Raw genomic sequence first — 18,811 nt, 5'->3', positions numbered from 1 at the left:
TGGGGAGCCAGCTCGGGGGCGCTTCGCGTCCTCGTCCTTCCCACGCTCAGCGCGGCGGGCCGCGGCCGGGCTCGGGGGCTGCGGGACCGCGCCCGGGCCGCAGCCGAGCCGGTCGCCCGCCCGCCCGCCGGCCAGCCGGCCGCGGGGCCTCAGGGCGGCAGGAGGCGGGGCGGGCGTGCGGGCGGGCGGAAGGAGGCGGAAGAGGAGGAGGAGGCTGCGGCCCGAGCCGGGAGACGGGCGGGGGGCGGGCCGGGGGAGGGGACGAGCGGGATTTGCGGACGCCGCGCCGCTGCCGGGAGCCGGCGGGGGCCCGAGAGTGACCGAGTCACGGCGGGCGCTGGCGGAGCCGCGGCCGCGTCGGACCCGCCTCCTGGAGGAGCTCAGCCCCGGCCAGGCCCGGCCCCATTCCCGCCCCGCGCCGCCTCCCCGCCGCCGCCGCCACCGCCGCGGGAGCGCTCCCCTGCCCACCCCGCCCCCGCGGCCGAGCCCGGGAGTCGAGTGGGAGTCGGCCGGCCGGGCGCGGGCAGCGCCGGGAGCCCGTGGTGGGGGCGCACTGCAGCCGGGAGCCCGGGAGGGGCCGCGCCGCCAGCGTCTGAACTAGGATGTCCCGACATGAAGGTGAGAGCCGGGCCCCCGCCCCCACCGCCTGGGCCTCGGCCTACCCCGCCCGGGGTCCGGGCGCCGCCGAGGGCAGCGGGGCGCCGGCGGGGACGCGGGCCGGGCCCGAGTCGCGGGGCCGGGGCCCCGAGGCGACCGCGGCCCGATGAGCGAGCGAGCGACCGCGGGAGCGGCGGCCGCAACCGTGGCTTGCGGCCGCGGCCCTGAGCTGGGCCTGGAGCCGGAGCCGGAGGCGGGGCGGCCGGGCGGCCGGAGGCTTTGCACTGTCATGGGGCGGGAGAGGGGGAGGGGAGGCGGCGGGGCCCGTTACCGGCGGGAGCCTGGCCCTCGGGACACATACCGGACGCCGAGACCCGGCCGGCCGGCCCGGGGGAACCGCGGGGCCCCGGCGCGGCCTAGCTGCGGCGGCTCCCGGAAGAGCCCGGCGCGGTGGCCGAGCCGGGTCGCGGGCGTGCGGCAGGGTCTTGGGGTCCGGGCCCGGCGAGCGCGTCCGGTCTTCGGGAGGCCGCGGGAGAGCGGCGGCCCCTCCTGAGGGCCGTGGCCGTGCGGGCGGGCGGGAAGGCGCCGCGGCCCGGGCTCGGGCAGCCCTCGCTGACTGGAGCTCGCCCGGCCTCGCGGTAGGCCTCGGCGCGTCCCTGGGCTCGGGTAAGCCAAGTTCCCGGGGCGGATCCAGCCCGGCCGCGCCGAGCAAACTCCCCGCTCTGTCCGCCCGCCGGGGCGGAACTCCTTCCCGGCCGGCCCCGGGCCCTCACCCGCGTGCGCTGCCCACCGAAGCCAGCTCACGGTCGGGGGGCGTTTGGACTTCCGTGGTGCCCTGTGGAAACACGCTAAGGTTCTGTGGCTAAGAATCAGACCACTCAGGTCCCGGCTCCACGGCACAAAGGCACAAGTGTTTTAAGGCCGGTGGAAGGGCGATGAACTGGTGAGAGATAAGTTAACTTGAATTTACTACCATATGGTTTGGGAAGGGGGAGGGGGCAATGCTCTCTTTGTTTCACTACAGCAGGTTTTACACTAAAAAGTAGTCACCCGACTTAGTGAAAAGTTTATTTCAGTAGGGTTAGTGAAAAATTGTAGAAGTGACCTGAAAGTATTGTGTCCCTCAGATTTTCAAGTCCTGTGTAGGTGTTTTGGGAGTGGAGAAAGTTTGGGGTGGCCTTTTCTCAGCTTCTCAGAGGGAAGGGTATTCTTAGGGAAATACAGACCTTGGATTTGCTAGGTTGAAAAAACTCAGATCGATTAACATATAATTAGGTCAAGTTTCAGAATTTGCATTTGTAAAGACAAGAGTGAGGTTGACTCAGAACATTTTGTGTTCAGAAAGTCTTTATTAGAAGAACTAATCGGAAAGAGACCTATTCTTCCTGGAGCATTTTTGATTATTAACTTTTTTCATGTGTTGGACATTTTGAAATATCTGGGTAGTTAATTTAGCCTCAATCAGAGGAACAGAGACCTATTTGGGAACTCTACCTGTTAACCCATTATGTATGCTTAATGGGAACGTGTTCATATCACTGTAATTTGAAAAACGTAATTTTAATTACGCCTATGATCTGATTGCATTTGGAGGCGTTATGGGTTAACTTTAGATCCAGTCAGTGGGTGTATTGACCACCTTCAAGACAAAGTGAAAGTGAGCATGGGGTGCAGGTGCTAACTCAGGAACCAGATTAAAGTAACAGAGCAATAGTCCAAGGAAATGGGTGTCTTCCGTCTGTGCCCCTCACCTTAAGGAAGCATCCAGATCCAGACTGAATATTCTTAATAAGCAGTAGCTTGGAAGAAGAGTCCTTTACCCCCAAATGCTGTGTTAAGAGTAATTAAAATGACTCAGGTAGATATAATACCCTTCAATAAAACACTGGTGTAATCTAAGGCCATCTTTTCCCTCTTTGGTCCTGGAAAGGGTGCTTTTACAAAACTTGTGTTGCCCTTCAGTTCCTTGGCATTTTGAAACCTGCAACACCTTTCTTGGCAACTTAATGCCAGATTTTTCCTGTATGGATGCATTGAAGGTGTTGTACAATGTTTGACAAGTGATTTTTCTATTTATATGATACATTGATTAAATTATTACTTTCCTTATTTTGAGACAGGGTCTCACTAAGTAGCCCTGGCTGGCCTAAAACTGAGAGTTCTGCCTGCCTCTGCCTCCCCAGAACTGTGATTTAAGGTGTGTGCTAATGGAGGGTTATAGTTTAAGGGTCTAGTTTTTGGCCTAAGGCAGGAATAATAGTTTTACTGACTCGTCTTATTGTGAGATTCATCTGTGTTTTGTAGTGTATTATTTCAGGCAGTAATTATTTCCATCAGGAGGGATTTGACATATCAGCAAATATAGAATACAGTCCCGGGTTTTTACTTACCTTTCTATTTGAACCAGCTAATCCTGTTTATTTTAGCTTTTTGTTGTTGTTGTTTGAGACAGGATCATGGTACCCATTCTTGGTTGGTCTGACCTCACTGCGCACACTAGGCTTTTACACTTGTAGCCATCCTCTTGTGTATCCATTCTTCCTGTATCTGCCTCCCTTCTATGCCACCCCACCTAGCCCAGCAGTTTTTTTAGGGTCTAGGTTTTGAGCTCTTAATCATCTGTCCTGCACATTCTCTGCAGTTGTTTTCCTTGGGAGTGTGACCCGGAACTGGATGTAGTACTCTAGTACAGGGCAGAGCTGTGCTGCCTGCAGCCTTCTTGTCTGGGCCTTGATTTTCCAGTCTTCTCTGCACAAGTAACTTGTTACTTTTTCTTCTCCCAAACCTAGCCAGTTGCTCTGTAGTAGAGAGATGATGTAACTTTGGACCACACAGCCCCAAGATGAAGGAACATCTGTCAAGATTGAGCACTGGACTGCTCTGAGAAAAGTGGATGCAGCCAAGGACACAGAGAATGTGTCCTCTAGACCAGGGGTGGCATACTTTGTCCAAAGTAAGGGCTAGGTAGACCACATTTAGCCATCTGTAAGATCTGTTATTCTCCGTGAGTTGGAGGACAGTTTGATCTATAAAGTGAGTCCAGGACAGCCATGGCTATACAGAGAAACCCTGTCTGGGCTTGGGGGTGGGGAAGATCTGTCACTACCACAGTTGTCACTTGAAAGCCAGCTAATCAAGTGGTTGTGACTGTGTTCCAATTAAAACCTTATTTATGGACACTGACATTTGAATTTCATACAATTTTCATGTGTCATGGAATATGATTCCTTGAAACCCTGCTGCCGCCACCACCATTTAAAAATGTAAAAGCCATTCTTAGCTAGTGGAGGAGCCCCGTCAAGCAGTGGCGCCAAACCAAGCACTGTCGTTTGCCTGACTCTAGTATAGCTTTAGAGTTGGGAGTGGGGGCAAGTGGTGGCTGGAATTGGTAGGAGGCCAGGAAGGGCCCATATACCCTTCGTATGCCTGCATTTCTTCTGGGTCATGAGCAAGTGCAGGGACCAAACCAACTCCATCCTACCTCATGAGGTAATACCACATAGACTGGGAAAAGGGCTGGGGAATAGGCTTCTGCCTTTTCAGTGTTCCACAACAGTGAAGCTCCTGTTTGCTATATGACTTGCCTGGGGAGAATTCAAAGGCCTCTTTTCACCTCATTTTGAAATATGCTTGTCATGTTAGCAAACATTTCCGAGGTACTAGCACCCAGTCACTTTGTTCTTTAAATCAGCAACATCTTGTGCTTCTTTCCCACAAGCCCAGTCATTTTCTGTTTTCCGTGCTTCTTTTTTAAGGCCTTCTCGTCTGGCACTATAGCTCAGTTGTGGAGCACACCACTGTTGCTCTGCTGCATGTTGTTTTGAGATAGGGTCTTAGATATCTCAGCTGGCCTTGAAATTACTGTGACCAAGAGTGACCTGGAGCTCTTGATTTCTTCCACTTCCCAGCTTACAGGCATGTACCATCATGCCTGATTTATGCAGTGTTGGGACTTGAACCCAGGGCTTCATACATACTGGGTTAGCTTTTTACCAGCTAAGCTGAGTCCCTGCCTTGCTGTGCATGGCTAACCTGCATTATAGGCTCTGGGTTTATTCGGCAGCACCAAAAGAAAATAAAAGGAGTCAGGTGTGGTATCTAGCTGTTAGGCACTCTTTAGGGTAAGGCTGGAGGATCCCTTAAGACTAGGAATTTATTGCCAGCCTGGTAGTAATACTCTGTCAAAAGAAACAGCAACAAAACTTTCAGCTTCATGCCTGTATTTCCAACATCCTGTCAGGAGGTTTAGAAAAAATCCTGTACCACTCACACACAAAAAATCTTACTTTTATTTTTTTGTTAAACAATATATTTGAAATGTATGTGATCGAGAATTTAAAAGTTAGGGAAGAGCTTTATAAATAAGGACCTGTCAGGTTACTCAGTTCATAAGCTCGGTTATTGATATTCCAGTTGATTACCTGAGTTAACACAGATCTCTTTAAGTCCTTAGCCTCTCTCGTTACTATGTAAAAGGCACTGCTAGGTACCCAGGAATGTGGGGAAAACAAGACAGCCTTTGCTTTGAGTGTGGTAGGGAAGGTGTGTTTGTGGACAGTTTTTGGAGGGAGTACAGCCTGAGGTGGGCCCAAAGAAAGAGATAGCAAGCAAGTAGATGCCAAAGTGCTTGCCAGCTTTATTCATACAGCTTTGGCCCAACTTTAATTTACTTAGCGCACATGAGTGAATGAGGCTAAGTGTGAGTCAGGGCTAACGTTAGAATTCCGTCTTGATACGGTATGGGTTTCTAGGATCGAACTCCTCTCACCAGGCAAATGTCTTTATTTGCTGAGACATATCACCCTATTTTGCAGAGTTTCAGAGAGGGAATCTTATTTTGATTCTATTGAGTGTTTTTTTCTTTTTCTTCTTTTTTTGGGGGGACCAGGGTCACTTACAGCCTAGGCCTTGAGCTTCTGTTTTTCTACCTCATGTTTTGGGATTACAGGTGTGTGCGTCACTGTATGTGCCCACTTTCAAGTACTTCTGAATAAAGTTTGTTCTCTGCTACTCGTTAAAAAGATACTGCATGGGTTTCTTTGTTCAGGACGCAGAGTGGCGTGCACCGCAGTGTATCTGTAGTGGGCCCAGGGCGACTTTCAGAAGTAGATTCTCTCCTTTCGCCTTCACAGGAGTCCTGGGCATCGAACATAGATTGACAAGTTTGGTGCAGACATTTTACTTAGCCGAGACATCTGACAACCCTGCTACTCCTTAAGTTTCCTGAGACAGGGTCTCGGAGTCTGCACTGGCCTTAAGCTCACTACGTAACTGAGGAAGACTCTGAACTCTTAGCCTGCTTCTTCCTAAGGCTGGAATTACAGATCCACACCACCACGCTGTGTTTATGCAGTGGTGGGGATCAAACGTGGACCTCTTCTGTGCTAAGCCAACAGTCTACCAATAGAGCTGCAACCCCAGCCCTTTTCTGCACTGCCCTTGGTAAGAGAGAAAGCTGTTCAAGGTTTCAAGTAGAAATACATTCCTTATGTCTACTAATTTATTTAGTTGTTATGCAGTGTGGAGGATAGAACCCAGAGTCCCTGTGTGCTAGGTAAAAGACTGACCTCCAAACTGAAAGCTCAGCCGATGTAAAGTTTTGATGCAGTTGTCCTTACTTTGCGAACTTCCTCTGTCCCAGGCAGGCTTTGAACATGTAGTCCTCTTGCTTCAGCCTCCATTGTAGCTGGAATTACAGGTGTGTGCCACACGCTGTCTTTACCTGGCTTTTATTCCACCAGCTTTTGAAGATTTTCACTTGCAGTGGATAGATAGGGCAGATGACAAATTGTTTCTCAGAAACATTTTTATTTTTTTATTATTTATACAGTATTCTGCCTGCATATTCGCCAGGAGGTCAGAAGAGGGAACCAGAGCTCATTTGTGAGCCACCGTGTGGTTACTGGGAATTGAACTCAGGACCTTTGGAAGAACAGCCATTGCCACTCTTAACCTCTGAGCCATCTCTCCAGTGCCTCTCAGAAACATTTAATACTGTTTATTTATGAAATAGGAAGCACAGGACTTTCTTGGCCATCAATCTAGTTAGTATCAATTTATATATCTTTTTAAAGCACTGGGGATTGAACCCAGGGTTGATAAACACATGCTGTAAGTGATGTGCCATGGGGCCACATCCCTGGCCCTCAACTGTTTTTTTTCCTAGACGGGGCCTCATGTAGCCCTAACTTTCCTAAAACTTGATATCTGAGGATGACCTTGAACTCTTGATCTTTCTGTCCCTCCTCCCAAGTGTAAGCCCTAGTTTTTTAAACTCTATTGTATTTGGGTTTTCCTTAAAGCCTCTAACCTCCCTTCTTTACCCCAATCCCTTACAACACTAGGTAGAAGAGAAAGGTTAGTAGGGAGAGGAGACATAGACTTTTTTTTTACTTCTTGCTCTGGGTAGGGTCATTGGGTTCTTTTTGAGGCAATACGAATCGCAGTCAGGATATCCAGCAGTCCAGGTAACCAGCAAACGCAGCAAGTGGTCCTCCACCTGTCTCCTTCAAGCTACCATGCCCTCGCTCTCTGGGATCTCGTATTTATCTCTCTCAGAGTCCTTAGACTTTAACTAACTGCAGCTGGCAAACTCATGCCCCTGCACGAGGCAATTATCAGCTGTGTTCAAACTAAAGGACAAACCAAAATCCCATACTTAGAATTAAAATAAAAACACGTTTACATTACACAACTGAGTTTTTAAAGAAACCAGAACTTCTGTTACACCCAAGTGCTTGGTGTACAGATTTGTGCCACTATACTTAGCAACTTTTTTTTTTATTGACAGAAATTATGTGTTAACTTTTATCATGTACAACATACTTTTATCATGTACACACATACAACAGATGAGTGTTGTAGAGCGTCAATTACAACTTTTAAAATTAATTTATTTTTATTTATTACTATTTATTCACTTTGTATCTCAGCTGTAGCCCCCTCCCTCTTCTCTTATGCCCTTCTCCTAGTCCACTGAAAGGAGAGGTCCTCCTCCCCTTCCCTCTGACCCTAGCCTACCAGGTCTCATCAGGACTGGCTGCATTGTTTTCCTTTGTAGCCTGGTAAGACTGCCCGCCACCCCAAGGGTAGGTGATCAAAGAGCCAGCCATTGAGTTCATGTCAGAGACAGCCCCTGCTCCCCTTACTAGGTTCCACTTGGAGACTTAGCTGCCATGGGCTACATCTGTGCAGGGGTCTCCATGAATGGTCCTTGGTTGGAGTATTCAGTCTTATAAAAGACCCCTGGGCCCAGATTTTTTGGTTCTGTTTTTCTCCTTCTGGCTCTCCTGTCCTCTCTAGGTCTTTCTATCTCCCCCTTCTTTAATAAGATTCCATGCACTCTGCCCAAAGTTTAGATATGAGTCTCAGCATCTGCTTCAATACATGGCTGGCTAAAGTCTTTCAGAGGCCCTCCGTGGTAGGATCTTGTCATGTTCAAATACAACTTTTTGAAAGCTTTGCCCATTTGTATATCTTTCTCTTTATGAAAATATTCTATAGCACTAAACACACATTGAAGACATAAAGAGTGAATTGAAAAAAAATTTTCAGAATTTGGGGACTGCAAAGCCAGGCTTGATAATAACATGCAATTTTACTTCCCACTAAAAAGATCTGTGCCATAATGTCTTGACTCTGTTCAAAGATCAAAACAGTAGAAACATGCAGTTTTAATAAGTCATAGATTACATTTATTTTGACTTTCTCTACCCTTTTTTGCTGTGTTTATGTGACTGGGACTCATTTCATAGCCAAAGTTACCCTTGAACTTGTGGCCCTCCTACCTTTCTTCTGAGGATTGGAATTACATAAGCATAAACCTCATGCTCAGTTAATTTGACTTTCTGTAAACGATAGATAGGGACATAAATTATGAGAAGATACATTGTATTTTAATTTCTAGATTTGTCAGATAAAGTTCAGTTTGGAATATTCCTTTTCCATGAATTGCTATTTTGTGTTCAAGTTCAAATTGTACTAAAATGAAACTTTGTTTTTAACTTGGGACTTTAAATAGAAATAAATTTCTTTTAATCTTGGAATTTTACATTATTCAGCATCAGGATGTATGTGCACTCAGAAGGCTGAGGCAGACAGATCAGGCAATTCATGGCTAGCCTGGGCTACATGAGACTTTGTCTCTAAAACAAACAAATAAACAAAAAAGCAAAAAAAACATAACCAAATTATTAGCAATAATTTTGTTTAAAGAAGGGAAGCTTTGAAGGAGGAGGGGGCTGCAGTGGGGATACAAAGTACATAGATTGTAATAAATAATAAATATAAAAAAGAAAGGAAGCTTTGTTTTAGTACAAATTTAGGAACTTTTCTTATGAAACAAATTCATTCATTTGGCTTGCAACATTATAGAAAGAAGCCTATGTATGCATTTATGACTCACGACTTAATTTTCAGAGTATCTGCCATATAATATCTGTTGTGTGCACACAGCTACTTTTTATTTTTAAAGTTTATATATGTGGTTCTTTTCCTGTACATGAATGTGTATTGTATACTTAAGCCAGAAGAGTGCAGTGGATCCTCTTGAACTGGAATTATAGGTGGTTGTGCTGTCATGTGGGTGCTTGAAATCAAACCCAGATCTTCTGGAAGAGCAGCCAGTGCCCTTAACCACTAAGCCGTCCCTCCACCTTCTTTTGTTCTTCTTGTTTCTAAACAGTCTCATGTAGCTCAGACTGGCCTCAAACAAGCTATGTTGCGAAGGCTATCCTTGAACTCCTAGCTCTTCTACCCCCATTGCCTAAGTGCTAGGATCTCAGGTGTGTGCTACCATGCATGTCTCCAAGGTTTTTAGTGAAGGTTACTGAATTATACTTAAAATGTCATTGCATTATAAGAAATGCTAGTGTGATGGTACACGCTTATAACCAGCATTCAGGGAGGCAGAGGCAGGCAGATCTCTGTGAGTTTGAGGCCAGCGTGGTCTACAAAGCAAGCCCAGGACAGGCAAGGGCACACAGAGAAACCCTGTTTCAACACCCCCCCCCAAAAAAAAAAATAAAAAATAAAAAAGATTCTCAGTCAAGTTCAATGGCTCATGACTTCCAACACATGGAAGACTGGATGGATGCAGGAGGACTACCATGAGTGTGAAGCCTGCCCGAGCCATCATTCTGGGTGACAAACCAAGATGTTGTCTCAAACCAAACCAAAAAATAACAAACATAAAGTGAGTTTCTACATGAAAATCCTTCAGCTTTATAGAAAAGGGGTATAGTTCATACCATTAGTGCTCAGTGTAGAACATAGAGAAACATAAAACACACACACACATGCTCACACACCTCAACAGACGGTAATGGGCAGACGTAATTAGGCCTGATGTCTAGAAATCAGTCACTGTTCTGTCCCTCCTATCCCAAAGTGACATACCTGACCCACTCAGACTTCAGGTTTTCCCCTCCCATTGGTAGTAGTAAATTACAAAAATCCATCTATACTTTCTTCCCACACTCCTGTGACCACCAGCAAAGTTTGTTTAGGATTATTGGTTGGCACTGTCTCCACAGACAGTTGAGACAGTTCTGTGTTACTGGTGGACCCACAAAGCTCTCTCTACTTGGTTAAAGCTCAGAACAATTCTCCAGCAGTAACCGCCAGTAAGAAGCAGTAGGAGGGCCATAGCCAGGTATCACACAGGATGCCCAACACAGCATTTCATCTCTTGCCGAGTGCACTGGATACCGAGTTACTGCCTCCTGGTGCCTGCTTCTCAGTCGCTGTACCAGGCCTGAGCATGAACTCTGAGATGTGTCTGCCTCTGCCTCCCAGAGTGCTGGGATTAAAGCTTGTACTACTTTAAAAATGGTGAGTTTAGGCTGGGAGGTGGTTCAGTTGATAAAGTATTTTCTGCATAAGATCTGAGTTGGGTTCCCCAGTACCCACTGAAAGCTTGTAATTTACCTTTTGGTTATGATTTGACTACTTTACTGTTTCTTAAAGATTGATATAATGCCATCTCTGCCTGTGAAGGTAAAGGACCCATAGGTAGCCTCTCTGCCTTATATTCAACACACAGTGTTTACCTTTTGGCCTCCCTATTAGCTGTTTGTCAGGAATAGTTTGAACTTCACCGCTTACCAGTCCATTGTCTGATCCTTGAGAGCACTGTGAGTGATAGATTTGTTAGTGTTTTATCTAAAATAACCAACACTAGAAGTCCTCTTTGATTAACTAACAGGAAAGGGGCATTGTGGGAAATAGGAGCTGCATCTTTCTTAGAAGAGAAGTGAATAATCTACATAGAACAACTACAATCTCTACAGTCTAGGTAGTTCTGGAGTCATGGCCTGGTATGACTGCTTCTGGTTTCAGGTTAACTGTACTAACTGCACTGAGTATTTCAGTTTGCTGGTTCATTTCGTTTTTCATTCAGTGAGGGACTGCCTACCCTGGTTCCATTCAGAGGTACCCAGTGCTTGCTACAACTTGTAGATACCTTGCTAGAAGTTGGTATTTTTCAGTATTCTGAAACACATGTTTGGAAATTAAATGCTTTCCTGTTGGGCTCTCTTCCAGTGCGCTGAAATTAATCTTGAAGTTTATATTTTATGACAAGGTAGTTAAACTATGTAAGTATTTTAATACTTTGTCAACATTGCATGAGGCTTCTTCCCTTAGGTTGATCTTCATTTACATTTCATAGTCTTACTCCACCCAGCAGTTCATTTCTTTCCTTTACAGTATTAAACGGTAGTGCTATTCTGAAGTCTCAGTACACATCTACATATGTAAAAGTATGTTAAAATAGATTATTCCTCATAGGTTTGTAATTATTTGATGCTTAGTGTGAAAAGAGCTCAAGGGATTAACTGTTTAATTTTGTGTTCAAAGCACTTAGTTTTTGCATTACAGGCTTTGCACAGTCCTGTTGCTTACGTAACTAACAACTGCTGGGCTGAGCGACTAGACCCCTACTTCTGTCGTTCCTGGTCCGCCAGTGTCCTCTGCCTGATTGACCAGGTTTGGCAGGGTAAGCTCTCTGAGGAGCTAAGGCCATTGAGGGGAAGCAGAGCAGATGTGCTTCCCCTCGATCTACCGGAGTTGTTGTAGACTCTTCTTGCTCTGGTTTGCTAGGAAGCAGATAGTCTGTGTATTCAGGTACCCGCTTATCAACTGACCATTCAGATTCTGATAGTTACTGGTATTACGTTTGTGTGGCCATAGTTAGGAATAGACATAGTGGCACAGGCCGATTAATTTTCCCCTGCCTGGGAAAAATAAGAAATTCAAGTACGAGGGACTGGGATGTAGCTCAGTTGCTAGCTTAAGCTAGCCTCAAACTTGGCAGCAATTCTCCCACCTCAGTTTCCTAGGTGTTGGGGTTTTATTTGTTTTTATTTTTCAAGACAGGGTTTCTCTTTGTCGCCCTGGCTGACCTGGAACTCTGTAGACCAGCCATCCCAGAACTCAGAAGTCTGCTGGCCTCTGCCTCTGTAGGTGCTAAGATTAAAGACGTGCACCACCATTGCACAGCTAGATCCTAGGAGTGTAGCTGTGCAACACATGTGCGGCCTAAATTCTCTGCGGGCTACTTTAAAACGAGGTGCGACTAATTTTAATAAGTTAATAACATAAGAATATTTCAACATGCTGCAACTAACAGAATTATACAGTATTTTTGTCTTAAGGCCTGATTTCAGGGGCTGGTGACTTAAGATAGTCTCCATGGATGTTACCAGGCAGGCATGTCGTGCACACATATACATGCAGGCAAAACACTCATACACATAAATAAAAATACATCTTTAGTCACCAGGTGACCAGGCATGCTATGCACACCTGTAATGCCAGCACTCAGGCAGAGGCAGGTGGAGCTCTGTGAGTTCAAGGCCAGCCTGAACTCTACAAAGTGAGTCCAGTAGAGTCAAGGCTACACAGAGAAACCCTGTCTCAGGAGAAGAAAAAAAAAATCTTTAAACAAAAGACCCCAGTTTCATATCTTCCAGGCTGGTCTCAACTTTAGTGGGTAGCCAGAGATGATCTTGAGCTCCCAATCCTCCTGCCCCTACATCCAAAGTAGATGAGAGCACGCTTCACCACGCTGGGCTTAAAAAATTGTTACTGAGTTTGATTTAGTTTAATCGGTTTGGTTTGTTGGTACTGCTGGAAGTTGAATTCAGAGCTTTTTGCAAACTGGGCAAGTATTCTCTACCACTGAATTGCTTCTCCTACCCTTAAGGAGATATTTTTACATTTGTGAAGTTTTAAATCTGTTGGACATCTTATGTAGCATACTTTATTGCTACCTTTTCATCAGTAATACCTGATCTCAGCTGAGTTTCATCTTTGGATTTGTGGATTCATCTTTTCATCATATCCATAAGTGTACTTTTGTAAAACATGCCTTCTGTTTATTGGGCCATTTAGTAGCATTCTGGAATTTTTCTTTTGATTACAAATGTTTTTAACCTACATTAGCAAAATATAATCACAATGGCAATAGAAATTCAAATTTTTTGAGGCAGAGTTTTACTGTGGATCCCTGCTGGCCTTGTTCTCTGGTTCCTCCTACCTCTGAGCTTCAGGGGAATTAGTAGGAGTTACCCCTAGCTAATACACATTTTAATCCATTTGATCACCGAAGGTGGTGTGGTTGATGTTAACGTGTTGATGGTGGTGTTTTGAGGCTTCTGTGAGGAATTTACAGCCTCTGAAATCATGGCTACTCCATGGCAAGTTCTAAAGCAATGAATTCAGATGGGTTGTTTGTGATGGAGGCAGAGTTTTTAGCCCTTAGATAAAGGTGATCACTCTAGGCCTGGTAATTTAATAGGGTGCTTTTATTTCATTTTGTTGTTGCTATTTGTTTTTTTTTTTGTTGTTGTTGTTGTTTTTGTTTTTTCTTTTTTTTTAGACAGTCTCTCTTATGTAGTCCTGGCTGCCCTGGAACGCTGTGTAAACCAGGTTAGCCCCAAACTCACAGTGATAGATGCCCTTCTCTGGCCCCCAAGTGCTGGCTGCAGACCTGTTACATTGTGAAGAGGTTTTTCCTGTTTGGTTTGGTTTTTTAAAGACTTGCTTGCTATCAGTTATAAATCTTAAAATCCAGTGAGGATAGAGCTCAGAGATAAGTGCGTGCTGTGAAGCTCAGAGAGCAGGTCTCCCTTTCACCGTGTAGATACTGGCGACTGCACTTAGCCTTCAGGCTTGGTGGCAAGTGCCATCTCACTGTCCACATCTGGTAGAAACTCAAGACTTGATGTTTTCTGCCTTTTGTGTTACTGAAAAAGCAATTCTGCCAAGCAGTTGGCATTCCCCAGGTTCTTCCTTTCAGTTCTGCCCTGTCACATCACTGGAGCAGCGTGTGTTTATTACATTTGTTTTCAGTAGTCTAAGATACTACAGATAGAGTTAGGTGCTTTTTGTGATTGCTTCTTTTCCTTTGCTGTGCCACCTTTTAGTTGGGTACTCTTCTTGTCTGTTTGTTTTAAGTTGTGCACCATCACGTCTGACACAGCAAATGAGTGCCCTATCTGCATGTTCATCTCCATGCTAAAAGAGGGTATCGATCACATTATAGGTGGTTGTGAGCCACCATGTGGTTGGTGGGAATTGAACTCAGGACCTCTAGAAGAACAGGCATTGCTCTTAACCATTGAGCCATCTCTCCAGCCGGTGTGTGTGTGTGTGTGTGTGTGTGTGTGTGTGTGTGTGTGTGTTTTGAGACAAAGTTTCTCTGTAGCCCTGGCTGTGCTAGAACTTGCTCCATAAATCAGGCTGGCCTTGAACTCAAAGATCTGCCTGTTTCTGCCTCCTTAGTGCTGGAATTAACGGTGTCTACCACCATCACCTGGCTAATTGGCTACTCTTACCTAGTGGTTCTCCAGGTGTGGTTCAAGTACTGCTAGTATAAATATCACTAAGTAAGTGTGTCATCTAAAATTATACCCTCAAGAATCATAAAGTTAAGGCAGGGTAGTGGTGCATGCCTTTAATCCCAGCATTTGGGAAGCAGAGGTAGCCTGAACTACATAATTCAAGGCCAGCTTGGTCTACATAGTTCCTGGACAACCAGTGTTACATGGAGTGACCCTGTCGTCCCCCTCCCTCTTCACCATATAATCATGCCCATTAAGTTTTTGTTGTTTTGTTTTGTTTTTTAAAAACACCCTCAGTGTTCAATAAATTTACAGTTTTCTGTGGGTTGGAGTCATAACTATCCTGTGTCAGTTGCTGCACTGACATTTAAGGTGGGCTTTTGGTTGTAGAATTTGCTGAGAAGGTTAGTTCTTCAGATCTGCCTAGAACTGTCCGCTGGAGAATTTATAGGGTGGGCCCAGCAGTCTGCTGTTTTTGTAAATAAAGTTTTATTGGGAAACAGCCACATCTAGTCATTTATGTGCCATCTAAGCTATATTTGTACTGTAATAGCAGAGTCGAGTAGTTCTGACAAAACCACTGGAAATATTTACTGTCTGGTTCTTTACAGAAAAAAATTGTAGGTTTCTGCAGTAAACCATAAAAGAATAAATATGCACTAGAGCACTTGAAGGTGGCAGGTGTTAGGAAGACCCAGCAAGCAGGTTAAAAGACAAAAGCTCCTTCTAAATAAGGTTATCAGAGAGGGCCTGCTCGAAGATGGGGCTTTTAAAAAGAAATCTGATTATTGAAGATGTGTAAAGGAAAGGGGGTATTTAAACGAAAATAATATTTAAAGAATGGAATACAGCAAGTGTATAGTTGCGGATACTTGGAATGCTGTTGGAGAGACCCAGTGACAGTGATTGGGATAGGAAAAGGGAGGAAATGAGGTTGGCACAGTTGGCCATGTGCACACCCTTACGTCCTGTCCTGCCTTAATTGGGAGTGCTTTATAAACATATTTCTGCAGCTCTGCAGATGGAGGGGTCTTTGGGTTAATGGATGACAGGGCCTGGGATTTGTCCAGTGATATCCTCCCTGTAAGTATCTCTGAGAACTTTCTTTGCAAAGTGTTCTCTACAGGTAACATTTCCCAGTGTGTCTTAAACTTAGTTTTTTTTCTTCCAGCAGGTGGAAAGGTTGATGGAAAACAAATCTCCCTTCGAGCCTAGAATTGGCTTGTCTTCATTAGCTTTCAAAAGGAAAACAAACACAATCTAAAGCATATGTTTATATTATGAGCCAGGAGTCACAGAATCCCATGCACCTGTCTATACTGAGCAAGAGTTATGCAGAGCACCACTTACCTACACTTTGACAAATACGTGGTTCTTTTTTTCTTGTTTCACTAAAAGGAAATATGTTATTGTGACCCTCTAGATTAATTTCACACTTAACTTAGGGGATGTCTTGCTAGTTGGAAACGTGTCCTCTTCTGCCCAATCCCAAACTTTGAGTTGTAGGTTGAAGCTCTGGCAGTAGGTACTACCCTACAGAGAAAGCTTTTCCCTCTTAAACTGTCTGTGCTGTACAAGATGGGACACTGGAAGCAGAAAGGCCACAGTTGTAAAATAGAATGGCTGTAATGTGACTTGGATAATGAAAAATGTCAAATGGCTACAAGTTCCACAGCTTTGGCAGGTAGACTGAGGTGTTCATCAGAGAAAGTGTTTTTCAAAGGGTGTCAATTCAAGGCAGATTCTGTGGTGGCTGGTTGTTTTTGTTGTTATTTTATTTTTGGTATTTAGTAACAGGGCTTCTCTTTGTAACCCTGCCTGTCCTGGAACTCAGGCTGGCCTCAAACTCTGAGATCGACTTGCCTCTGCCTCCCTAGTGCTGATTAAAGACGTGCACCACCATTGTCCAGCTTGAAATTCTGTGTTTTTATAGGAGGAGTTGGGTGGAGGTAACCAAGTAGATTTGTAGGAGGTGAAATACAGAACTACAAAAATAGGAGTTATGTTGAAGTCAGTAAGACCAGCTTCTCAAACTGAATGCATCTGTATGTCAGTAGAAGTGCAGTGTATTAGAGACATTGATTGACTTGTCTAAGGTTCCAAAGGGGAAGTGGAACAAGTACTCACTTGTTCTGACTTCCAATCCGGGGCTTGATTTCTCTCATTTCTCTTCTGTAATGAAGGATAGTAGAGCCAGCCTCTCTGAGGATAGCTGTAGGCTGAAATGCTGATGTGTGTAAGGTTTTGTAAGTTAGAGAACACTGCAGGAGTGAAAGGTGGTGTTTTTGTTTGTTTGTTTTAAATCATGGAAGACCAGGATAGAAATAGAAGTTGGAACATGATAGGTAAAAGTGCAGGATTTCATTTGCCACATAAGAATAGTCTTGTCATTTAAAAGGTTTGTGTGTGTGTATGTGTTATTAAGATTGATTCATTTTACTTTTGAGCGCTCTGTCTGCATGTATACCTGCATGCCAGAAGAGGGCATCAGATTCTGAGTTGGTGGGAACTGAACCCAGGGCCTCCGGAAGAACAGACAGTGCTCTTAATCACTGAGCCATCTCTCCAGCTCCCAGTCTTGTCATTTTCAATACAGATTATGAGATACAGGAGGGATTATGCCTCAGAAGTTTTAAGTAAGCCAGACATAGTGACACAGGTCTATAGTCCCAGCACTTAGGGAAGTTGAGGCAGGAGCATTGAGAGTTCCAAGATGTCCTGGGCTATTTGAAACCCTGTCTTAAAAAAAAAAAAAAGAAAAGAAACAGGAAGGGCACAATGAAAAGTGGCAAGTTTTAGAAAGATTTGTGTGGTAGCATGAAAGGAATAGGTTGGTGCTTTGACAAGGAGACTGGTTAAAGGCTTTTTGCTAAAATGGGCTTGAAATAAAGGACCTGATTTATCAGTGGCAGTAGGAACAGAAAGGAATAAAGATGACAGGATGGAGTCTCGTTGTAAGAAAGCAAGGAAGAGGCAGGTAGTGGGAGACTGGCAGGCTCCTCCAGCCAATTGGGAGCATGAGGACGAGGGGGAAACATGTTCAGCTTTTGACATTTTGAATTAGAGGTGGTAGTAGTCCATCTGCTAGAAATCAGAGGTTGGGAAATACACTGCTCAGAGGAGAGAAATCGGGGCTGGAGATAAACGTTCTGTAGTCCTTCTACACAGAAGCCTGGGGATTGTCACTTTCTCAGTAAGAAAGCATAGGGAACAGGGAAGGGATTTCATATTTAGCAGCAAGGGACAGGAGTCAAAGTAGGTGTTACAGAGCTCAGAGCATCAAGGGAAGTTGACTTGTGTGGTAGCACTAGGGCAAGTATTGACCGACTTGCCTGTTACAGTCTTCTTGGCGATGGAATTGGGAGGCAGGAGGGGGAGAAATAGCATTCACCAAGTATCTGTTAGATTCCGAGAATCTCCCGTGTACTGACTCATTTGGTCAGACATATGCTTTACCTATTTATTACAATTTTATTTGTGGGTGTGTGTCTGTGCATGGTGGCACAGCTCATGTATGGAGTGCATACTTGAACTCATGCAAAACTAAATCAGTAAAGCCAGAATACCTCAACAAAGTCTGTGTTAGACATTAGAAAGCTGAAGGCTTATTTGTGCTAGGTCACCCAAGTAAGAAATGCAAAATCAGAAACTATTGGCTGTTTATTTTTTAAAACACAGCAAACTACTGCGTTTGGCCGGCTAGCATATTTGGCTTTGTGGGCCATAGAGGCTGACTTAGGCCTGCCCCCTCTGTTGCTGTGTAATGAAAACAGCCACTGATGCTATAGAAACGGACAGTCGTGGCTGTGTGAGCCAGTAAAACGTAAGGGCACTGAAATTTTAATTTCATGCAATTTCTAAGCACATTAAATTACATTTATTTAATTTAGCCTGTCCTGTGGGTTGAAGCCAGGGATTGGAAATGCTAGGCAAGCCTGCTGTCACACCCTTAGTCATAAATAGTATTTTTTAAAAACTTCCCAGCCATTTAAAATCTAGACAGCATTGCTGGCTTATGGTTGTGAGCTTGACACAGCTTAACACTTGCGAGCGGCCATTTGGGTGCTGGGAATTTAACCTTGGTCCTCTGGAAGAACAGCCAGTGTTCTTAACCTCTGAGCCATCTCTCCAGGCCCCCCCCCCCCCCCCCCCCCCCCCCCCCCCCCCCCCGTTTTTAATGTGTTTGAGTTGTTAGGTCTCAAATCCCAACAAACTGAGAGATGCCTATTAACATATCAAAGCTCACACTGGTTGCCAGATTTTCCTAGCATCCCTCAGTCCCTATCAGGTTACAGGGTTCTCCTGGCTGGAATACCCTGTCCCTTCTCCAGCCCGGGAGGCCAGGCTGAGTTGCCCAGCTGTTCTTCCCT

The 18,811-nt window shown here is 45.3% G+C and overlaps 1 protein-coding gene across 2 annotated transcripts in view; it reads left to right on the top strand.

Annotated features, from left to right (window-relative positions):
• The first annotated feature begins 407 nt into the window (after positions 1–407).
• The window catches only part of Kcmf1 (potassium channel modulatory factor 1), a 61,827-nt gene continuing 43,423 nt past the window's right edge, over positions 408–18,811 (top strand). The window contains exon 1 of one of the 2 annotated variants that reach the window (XM_055596445.1): positions 408–618. In XM_055596445.1, coding sequence (XP_055452420.1) covers positions 603–618 — 16 coding nt within the window. In that variant the 5' untranslated portion in view covers positions 408–602. Of the gene's footprint in view, positions 619–976; positions 1,264–18,811 lie in introns of those variants that run through there. The other variant, XM_055596446.1, reaches the window with a different exon arrangement.

Source organism: Psammomys obesus, unplaced genomic scaffold (assembly GCF_907164565.1).
Source record: "Psammomys obesus unplaced genomic scaffold, mPsaObe1.curated_primary_1811, whole genome shotgun sequence".
NCBI classification, from domain to species: domain Eukaryota; kingdom Metazoa; phylum Chordata; class Mammalia; order Rodentia; family Muridae; genus Psammomys; species Psammomys obesus.
Note: the sequence above shows the minus strand (reverse complement) of the source record. Positions and strands in the feature narration are given on the sequence as shown.